Genomic DNA, 9,819 nt, shown 5'->3' with positions numbered 1-9,819 from the left:
TGGGGTTTTTTTTCATTTGGTGTGTGGTTTTGGGTTGGTTGGGTTTTGTTTTTTTTTTTTTTTTTTTTTTCCAGTGATGAACTCCAGACTGCTCTCCTCTCCCAGCTCGTGAGCTTCTGGCTTGCAGCCTCAATCAGAGTTATTAGTTGTCCAAGTACATGACAGAGCATTTAATACTATATTAATAGCATGTTTCTCTCCCTGCAGCGATGAAGACAACGAAGGTGCTACCATGCCCTGCTGCTCTTCTCTTCCTAATGGCTGCATTCACTCTGGAGCCATCTCGCTGTGCCAAGGTGCTGATCGTGCCTACCATAGTCTTTGACAGCCACTTGCGAGTCTTCATGCGAGTGGCAGAGGCACTGACTGACCGGGGCCATGACCCCGTGCTACTTCTTCATGAGGGTCGGGATGTGGAAGCCTACCTACCTGGCTTCCGTGTGCAGAGGTACTGGGGTATCTTCAGCACAGAGAGCGCAGATGCCTGGGTGCAGGAGAAGATAAAGCGTGTCTTCCAAGGGAAGATGACCTCTCTGGAGATGTTTTCTTTTTTGGAGAAGTACCTGGAAAACTGTGACCTGGTGCTGGGAAACTCTACCCTTCTGCAGAAACTCCAGCGTGAGCACTTTGACCTCCTGTTGGTGGACCCCAATGAGATGTGTGGCTTTATCCTGGCCCACATCCTCCATGTCAAATATGCTGTGATCTCCACTGGTTTCTGGTTCCCAGCAGAGATTGGTGCCACTTCCCCCATTGCCTATGTCCCCGAGTTCAACTCCCTGATGACAGACAGGATGGGCTTCTTTGGTAGGACTTGGAATCTCCTAGTCTACATGATCACTCGCGTGGCTACAAAGCTGGTCATCCTGCCCAAGTTTGAACGTCTCATGGAGAAGCATAGAGTGGAGCCCAAAACATCCATGTTGGACCTTGTCCATGGAACTAGTCTCTTCTTCCTCTGTAACGATGTGGTGCTGGACTTTCCCCGTCCGACCCTCCCTCATGTCATTTTCACAGGGGGGATCCTCGCTGAGCCTGCAAAGCCCCTTCCAGTGGTAAGCGCAGGAAAGCTTTGAGCTGTGATTTGCACATTAACCTGGGGAGTTATTCAGTGCAAAACTTCTTATGAAGAACCTTGTAAATGCTCTGAAGCCCCGGGATTCTGGAAAGCTGCTGTGTTTTGGTGCTTGGGTGCAGGAGGGAGATGGGGAATGCTTAGGACTGTGGGGTTGCAGGGAGGATGTAGAATTAAGCTGTCCACGCTGAAGTGGGATTTGGCTTCACTGTCCACATAAAATGGTGTGTGGAAGTCCTAAATTGGCAGTGTTGCCCCTGGGACTTGATCATGAGTAGTTTGTTTGTTCCTGTACTTGAAGCGGAAAAGGGAAGAACAATTAGTCTTCATTGCTTCATCACTGATTTATGTCAATCCAGAATTTCCTCCTTAATCCTGTTTCTCACAGGGTGTTTCTTCCCTCGAGCTTGTAGTCTTAAGAACCCATAGAAGAGAGCTGTGCTTGTTCCCTCATCAAATTCAATGTGGAATCCCAAAGTACAAAACTGACGTGTATTATCCCCTTTTTCTCAAGGTCCAACCTTGAGGGGAAAACTCCCCATGCATCCCAGAGGCTTTCTCTGGCCTGTACCTCACTATCGCCAGTAGTAAATTCAGAGGGACAAGCTCTTAAAGCCTCCAACTGAAGACAATATTGGAACGGCGCAGGACCTGTCTGCCATTCCTCCCATTGCCTTACCACTTTCACAAACACTGGGAGGAAATAGACCTGGATAATGACACTCAGGCAGTCAGGTTGTCCTGGTGTCCTGACTAAGGGACTGAAATGGAGAAAAGATTCAAGTTTCAGATGATTAGAGGCCTGTCAAGATCTCTGATGGCAGCTTTAATTGAGATGGTGGGTGCCAATGTTTTCCAGTTAAAAGGAAGAAGTGAGGTCAGGTGCTTTAGAACAGAAGTTCTCCAGATGTGTATGGCTGCACATCACCCTTTCCCATGTGGCACAGTATGCAGGTAATGCAATGCACATAGGGTGCTCCAAAAGCTGTGTCAGAGAGTGGCTACCTCACAGGTCTTACAAAACACTGGCTTGGTCCAATCTGGCTGTGTACACAGCTGCCTTATGAAGAAGGGAGTTGTTTGCTGGGGCATTACTCATGTGCTTCACAGCTTCCAGAACAGATCCCAGGGCGTCTAAGGGAAGAATGATGGAGATAAGTCCGGAGCCCTGCAGTAGGTGGTGGCTGCTGTGCTAGCAGGTAGGCATGTCTGTGTCCAGGTTAGGGGATGCCAGCAGAAGAGAGGGCCTCTGTAGGTCTAGGTGTAGCTTAAGGAATTTCCCATCTGAACTGGAGCAGAGTTATGTAGTTAAGGTGTTTATTTCCTCATATTTGAAACACTGTGATTGCGAGTTCCTCTGATTAGGACTCGGTGAAATATAGATAAGTATTTCGGAGATGGTGAGAACTTTTGGTGGTCAACCATGCTTCCCTAACAACTTTAAAGCTGTTTCTGAAAGTCAAATGTTAAGGCCCAATTATAATGGATAACGTAGTCATCTGTTTTATGAGTCATTGTACTTTTATTTAGAAAAGTAAAACTAGCGCTTTCTCTTATTCAGTAGTTTTAGTGGTTGTATTACTCAAAGGATGTGAAACCCAAGAGAATGGAAAAAACAAAATCCCTTAGTTGAAAACTTTTTGATTCTTGCTTGTTTTAGGGCTTTTTAAGCATTTCTGCAAAGATAGGTTTGAGTCCCTGAAGCATATAACAAAGGACAAATATCCCCAGAGAGTAACACTAAAATGTGCTTTGGAACTCTTCTGTACCATGGTCCCCCAGCCTGTAGACTACTACTAATAAGATATTCTGAATTAATCATCCTATTTTTCTCCTTTAATAATAGGAAGAACTTTTTTTTTGCCCTTCATGTTCTTCTACGGTGTTTATTTCAAGGAATTATTCGTATTCAAAGACAGATTTTATGAAACTTGCCTAAAATGCTCCTGACTGTGATAGATGAGAAACTTGGAGCAGGACAGAATCCATAATGAGAAACAGGCTCATCCCAGCCTGGCATAAAAGGGAATAGTCGGTGTTTGCTCCACCGCAGCTGTGGTGGCTGATTTCTTCTCCCTGCAGCCTTCTGGCCCTGGCTGAAAAAAGTATGGACTCTGTTCTAGATACACGCCTGTCTATGTAGCATTACAGGTAGTCTCTCAGTGAAGGACAAACAACTGTGGTTTTTGCTGGAGCTGTAGCTACCTCTCTGCCTAGTGACCAAGAACTAAATCTGCTACCTGCAAGTAGCTATCAAGGGTGGATAGAAGTCTCCTGGCAATATGGCAAAACCTTCTGCCACTGCCAGGAGCCTTCAACACTGGAGAGTTTGTGGGGAATCTCCAGCGAGATGATGTTCCCAACTCTGCCTGCGTGATGTTTCATCTGTTTTATCAGCCTACAGCTAGAGACCCTGACAGGCCTCCTGCCTTAGTGGTGATGGAAAACAGCCTTCCTCTTTTTACTCCTTATTTCCTTCTCTGCTCTGGCTGCTCCTATGTGGGCCCTATGTCTTCAGAGCCCTCCTTGCCAAAAAGTAATTGCATTACCTCCAAAGCAGAAGGTAATGGTATGAAATGCAAGTTTTGGACACCTCCCTGCAGAGCTCCCAAGCCCAGCAGGTGCTGAAGTAATTTCTGCCTGGCTGGGTGCAGAAATCACAGTGGTTTTAGAGTTTGTTGCCTGGTGAAAACCATGTAGCTTTGTGCTCCAGGTGGATTTGGCTTCATCCTCTCCGTAGACAACTTTCTACTGGCAGAGACAACAGTGGGAAGGGCCTTTCTCCAACAAGACTTCAAGGCTGCTGTGTGTGTTTTGCCCACAGGGTCTGCGTCTCTGGGTGGAAGCAGCAGATGCGGGTGTTGTTGTTGTCTCCTTTGGCATCGGGATCCGAGCTCTTCCAAGCGATTTGGTGGAGAAGATGGCTGGTGCGTTCGCTCGCCTCCCGCAGAGGGTGGTGTGGAGGTGAGGAGGGAATGGGATTCCTCTTAACTCGAGCTGGATGAAAAATCAATGTTAGGGGTGATTCATCTAAAAACACAAAATTTACTTTCCATCTCTTGATCTGACTGAATTTATAATTGTTCTCTGTGTGTTTCTTTTCCCTTTTTTTTTCCCCCCTCCTTTATCTCCTCCCACAGATACTTTGGGCAGAAGCCAAGAAACCTGGGTGAGAATACGCTGATGATGGGGTGGCTGCCCCAGAACGACCTGCTAGGTGAGGTTGGGCTCTGTGTGTGTGTGTGTGTGTGCCGCTAGCAACATCCCTGGAGTTTAGGCCAAACCACAGCAAAGGCATACAAGGACAACAGCACCTGTGTGGGTCTAAGTCTGTTGCTTGTTGCGAGTCTGATCTGTACAAAACATGGTCCTCGCCTAACACCTGCTTGAAGCTGGATCTTGGTCCCTATCTCCCTACTCCTCCAGGCATACTCGGCAAGTTTTGGGCTGCCAAAAGCCAGGTGTGTTTCCAAAGAGTAACATCCTCTCTGCTCAGTATGCCTGGTTTTCCCTAAACTTACATCAGTGCTGTGTGTTGAGGAAGCCACCGGTAGCCCTGTTTCAGCGTGGAAGACACTGACCTGCTGGCGTTTCTTTGCCTGCAGGCCATCCCAACGTGAAAGCCTTCGTCAGCCACTGCGGGATGAACGGAGTGTTTGAAGCAATTTATCATGGTGTGCCAGTGGTGGGATTTCCTTTCTATGGGGACCAGTTTGACATCATGACCAGAGTGCAGGCGAAGGGCATGGGCATCCTCATGGACTGGAGCACAGTAAAAGAAGAGGATCTTTACCAGGCTGTTGTCACAGTGATCTCTGATCCCAGGTGAGGTATCCAAAAGCATCGAGCTCTTCCTTGATGCAGGCTCTATGTAGGGACCAGCGTGTCTTTGTGTTGTCCCCTACACAGCCTGTGGTGGCTTCTGGACCAAGCAGAGTTGCAAGCATTGCTCAGCTGGCCAGACATGTTAGTGCCTCGAAATCCTGACGTGCGTCCAGGAGGAGATACTCCACCATTTGCTGTTAGAGAGTGTGATCTAGTCTTGTTTGGCTCTGACTGTAATTTTCTTAGAAAGCTTTCTGAGATGCTGAGGCACAAACCTCTTCCCCTTTTAATGCCAGCCTATTGTCAGGGAAAGTGAGATCACAACCTCACCTTGGGATCTCCCTGGCCTTGTCCAAACAACTTTCTGTAGAAACAGTTAGCGCGGAGAGTGGACTGCAGGTAACGCTCCATCTGTTCCTTCTGACAACCAGATGCTCTGCCCTTTCCTAGATCTGCTGCAGTACAGTGACGCAGGGCTCTCGCTTTCTAACGGGATATATGCGACTGCTAGTGTTTGAAATGCTGTCCAAGAGCTTCAATTTTTTGTTTGGTTGGTTTGGTTTTGTTAGCTATTAGGAGTTCTCAACTACTGACCTCAGTGTCAGTTGTTAAGGTGTTGCCACTCAGTACCTTGAAGGATTTGGCTAATCATCAAGTGTGCGACTGTTGCTTGATGCTGGGTGAGGTCTTTGGGTGCAAATTCCCTTCAGAAAGCAACAATCCACATGAACCCATTGAGCAGGGTCTTGGGAACTGAACTACCAGTCTTGTTAACAAAACACAGTACTCTGGCTTGCGCTGCCGTGGCTAACGATTGCCATCAGAGTGGCTTTCAGAGGCAGATAGGAAGAGAACTGTGGAAGGAATTTGCCGCTCTCCCAAGGTATCATTTGGGACTTGACACCTCAGACCATTTCTCAGCTATGCAGCTCCTGTCAGAAGGATAACTTCTTGTCTTCTTCCCTTGCAGCTACAGAAAAGCAGCCAAGCTCATCTCAGCTCTGCACCTCGACAGACCGATGCATGCTCTCAATAGGACAGTGTACTGGCTGGAGTACATCCTTCGTCACGATGGGGCACCGTATCTTCGCCCTGCTGTCTACGACCTCTCCTTATACGAGTACTTCTGCCTGGACATCTTGGCTCTACTCTTGCTGTGTCTGGCTGGTATTGGATTTGTCCTCTACAAATCTGTGGTGTGGTGCAGAAGGAAGGGGGCCAGCCCTGTGTATCAGAATGGCAATTGCATGAAAGGCCACTTCACAGAAGAGAAGAAATTGCAGTAGCGGCTCAGCATGTTCCAGGGCACATCCCGACACTGTGAAATGAACTGCTGCTGTGCCAAGAAATGTACGGCATGCAGGCACGGAGAAAGGTGAAAGATCAGCAGGTCTGGATGAGAAGAGAATGGGGAGGGAGGAGTATTGCAAAGTCCTGCGTGCACACCTCTGTGTACAGCACCTGTGGGTGGGGGCGTGAATTCAGGCATGGGTGGAAGCACTTGGCCAGGACGCTGGGAATGGGGCATGGGTAGGTAGACTTCCAGGGAGGAGTGCAAGTTGTTCCCTTTCTATTGCACATTGGTTTAGATGCTGGTGTTGCTCTTCTGGCTTTTTGGATCTCTGTGGAGGCTCTGGAGGTAGGAATAGCGTTTCATGTGTGGCAGACACCATTTCTCCTCTGCCTTGTTACCAAAGCCCCAGGAGTCAGGATTCATTTATGTGCAGGTGAGGACCTGAAGTAGAGCTGTGGAGAGGGAAGGGCACTGAAAGTATCATCTACAAGAGAATGAAATTGGTCTTTTTTAAGTTCTGTGGGTAAATACTGTTCTTCCTGCTTCCATCAACCCTCTGCAATCCTGTTTGTGTTTGAGCTAAATTATTTTTTTTTAAATAAAGTTATATTCTTTCCCCTGTGTGGCAGTTCTCTCAGGGTATTGTTCAAGCAAGATTAAAGCGCTTTTTCTTATCACTGCTGCTATGGTCTCCACTTACCTCTGGATCCCTACAAACCTCTGTTAGCAACTTGGTGTGGTCTTCCCACAGGGTCTCAGGCAGTACCTTCCCTCCTCTGCCAGCATGTGACACACACCCATGCCCATGGAGTCTCCAAACCTGTGATAAAAGAAGAATTTGGAACAGATGCAAGTGCCAGGACCACAGGAAGAGCAGTCAGTAGCTCGGAGAGCTGGTCATAGGCAATGGGCCATACAGCTCGTTTATAGAAGCAACAAGCTCTGCTCTTTCTGAAGAAAACAGAAACACCTGCTCATTTCAATGTGAACAGACATACTCTAGTCCCACTTGGGGACATGGTATGGAGCGATACCCTTGTGTTTCTACTCACCCTGGGCTCTAAGGCAAACCCATACTTGGGTGCAATTGCATGACCCACCTGCAGCATTGGCTGATGGTCCAGCTGGTGATGCCCTGTGCCAAGGGTTGAGGGCTCTGCTCCATGCTCTCAGCTGGGGCCATTGCAGTGCTGGCATAAGCTGGAGAGTAACCTCATTGCTACAGCTGCCCTCGCTGGTGTTTCCAGGCTTTGCTCTTGCTTGCTATTGCACGGTTCCATTTCCAGATGAAAGGCGCATTGCCACGTGCAACCTAGTGAACAGCAGTTTGGCTGGGCTCCTGGGATGCTCTGGGTTGGGACAGTGCCCAGCTCTGACTCAGTGGCTCCTCTGAGGCTCAGCAGTGCTGCCTTCCCTCCTCAGCCCTCCGCTTGCAGAGGGGCTGCAGTGAAGAAGGCTTTGGATGAGAATCTCATTTGCTGTCAAGGACAGATGAGAAGAGCCCATAGACGTAAGCTGGGACCTGTAACTATCCCATGGCAGAAGCTGCTCTTCCTGGTGTTTCTTGCTGCCTCCTGGGATGCCGAAGCCTGACCATGGTCAGTGGTGGGCATGGCAACACATTGGTCTTGTTCTGTAGCAGTCCCATGTGGCTTCATGCCCTCTGAGCTGAGGATGTGGAGTCTAATTGTCCCCAATGGGGGATGGGGGGACATCGGAGCAAGGTGAACTGCTAACAGATAGTAGGGGAAAAGCAAGGGTTGTAGGTAAGTGGTAGAAACACTGGCTACCTGGCACCTTTCTGCCCGCGAGTTGAAATTTCAAGGATGATGGGGTTGGGTTGTTTTGGGGTTTTTTTTTGGGGGGGGGGGGAAGATACTGGTACAAGTTTGCAGCATGCCTGCCCGTTGCCAGTTGTACTATGGTGGCTTTGTTGTCATCTCCTAGCAAATGAGTGTGGACAAGGGAGTGGAGGTGGGGCATTTTGCTTAGTTCTTTGCCATCTCTGGGGTGCAAGAGGGAGATCATTACTGCTGCCTACATGAGAGTTTTGCTATTTAGATTAGGCTGAATATAGCAAGCGAGTTGGGAAGTTTGTGGCTTGGTGTCAGCGTTGGATTGCTTTGAGCTTAAAGAGAAGACAAAAGAGCAAGAGGACAAATGCACCATGTTTGCAAACTGATGCCTCAGCTGAGTGGCTTGTCTCTATCCCCCACGGCCCGGCTGTGTGGCAAAACACACTGAAGGCGAGGGGCTGCTTCAGTTTGGCTGTGCCGCACAGCAGTCATCTCTGGCCTTGGAGGAGCTGCAGGAGAGGGTACGAGCATCAGCCTTGCCCGGCAAAATCCTCCAAGCCAGAGGGAGATCACCGGTGCTGGCACTGCAGAGGAAACGGGCACCATGGCCTGATGGGGCCAGAGACCTGCATGTTGTTTTGCTTGCAAGTAAAAGAGCAGAGAGACCCAAGGAGCCTGCGTGGGCTTACAAAGACGTGAGTCTATTTTCCAGCTTACTGAGGCTGCTGCCTTCTTGCCGTTGAGAGTTTCAGAAAGAAGTTCAAGCCAGCACCACGTGCAGCGTTAGCATGTTGTCTCCTATCAGTACGTCCTTAACTCCTTGAGCTTTTCATGACTACTTTAATTTCCAAATGTATAGCAGAGTTCAGAGGCATGTCTATCCAGGGAGTCAAAATATATATAGTGTATTAAAAAATTATTCAACAATTTGGTGAGAACTATTTTTAGTGAAGTAAAGCACAAACCTGCCCAAGGATCCTGTGAGTAAGAAGCAGACATTCAAAAAGCATCCCTGAAGTGAAAAGAGTCTTCCCCAGGAAAAGCTGTGTACAGGCTTAGAAACTGTCAGGAGGCATTCTTTGAGTTATGGGGGGGCGGGTCTGGAAGTATTTGGATATACTCATTGAAGATGATGGCTCCTCTAGCTTTTCCAGCTTTATTCCCATCCTCTGTAAATCTTCTCTCTTCCTATTAAACGCGTAGCTTTCTCTCTTTACTTTTCTCCTTGTTATTCTTCCAGTATTGAATACCGAAGGAAAGTATAACAAAGCCTTAAGCTAGTTATTAAGTTCAATTATGAATAATGAGTAGCCTGTCACACACATTAAAAGCCTTGGTGGGGGAAGGGACGTAGGTGAGCTTTATCATTCAGGCAGCTCTGCCTTCAGCTTGGTACCTGGTCTCTGGGCAAGGTGCCTCTCAGCTACTGCGTGCCCTCCCCTGTCACAGGCACTGAGGCGGGCAGGTAGGGCTGTGGCGTAACTTAGGAAATTAAAACCGTGGTTTATGAGGCAGCAAGCAGGGAACAAGCCTTCCCCCCCCAGGGAAAAGTAGGACATGAGTCAATACTTTTCTGAGGGCTGAAGAAGCCTCACCCAGGAGCTGCAACACCAGTTGAGCCCTGCGCGGTGCAAAGCTGCCTCCTTCCCCCCGTCTTGCTCTTGGCAAGGCACGGGGGAGCCTGAGCGGGATGCCAAAACGCCAGCAGCCTCGCTACTGCGTGCAAAACTCCCTGTGAAGGCCCCGAGTGGCTCCGCGGGCGGGGAGGCGTTTGGGGCGCGCGTGAGCCAGCTTTTCAGGTTTGCCTAGCCCCGGCAGCTCCTCGCAAA

At 48.7% G+C, this 9,819-nt stretch overlaps 1 protein-coding gene across 1 annotated transcript; it reads left to right on the top strand.

The window, feature by feature from the left end:
* Window positions 1-209: 209 nt before the first annotated feature.
* On the top strand, window positions 210-6,700 carry LOC142410927 (2-hydroxyacylsphingosine 1-beta-galactosyltransferase-like). The gene is made up of 5 exons (XM_075504108.1): window positions 210-1,055; window positions 3,900-4,039; window positions 4,216-4,292; window positions 4,681-4,900; window positions 5,871-6,700. The coding sequence occupies exons 1-5, from the start codon at window positions 210-212 to the stop codon at window positions 6,184-6,186; spliced, it is 1,599 nt and encodes a 532-aa protein (XP_075360223.1). The 3' UTR covers window positions 6,187-6,700.
* The last annotated feature ends 3,119 nt before the right edge of the window (window positions 6,701-9,819 follow it).

This window comes from Mycteria americana, chromosome 6 (assembly GCF_035582795.1).
Source record: "Mycteria americana isolate JAX WOST 10 ecotype Jacksonville Zoo and Gardens chromosome 6, USCA_MyAme_1.0, whole genome shotgun sequence".
NCBI classification, from domain to species: domain Eukaryota; kingdom Metazoa; phylum Chordata; class Aves; order Ciconiiformes; family Ciconiidae; genus Mycteria; species Mycteria americana.
This window is presented reverse-complemented; position numbering and strand designations above follow the sequence as displayed.

Coding starts and splice junctions, on each gene's coding strand:
- LOC142410927 (XM_075504108.1), top strand. CDS start 210: ATGAAGACAACGAAGGTGCTACCATGCCCTGCTGCTCTTCTCTTCCTA. Junction 1,056..3,899: donor CTGCAAAGCCCCTTCCAGTG/GTAAGCGCAGGA, acceptor TTTTGCCCACAG/GGTCTGCGTCTCTGGGTGGA. Junction 4,040..4,215: donor CCGCAGAGGGTGGTGTGGAG/GTGAGGAGGGAA, acceptor CTCCTCCCACAG/ATACTTTGGGCAGAAGCCAA.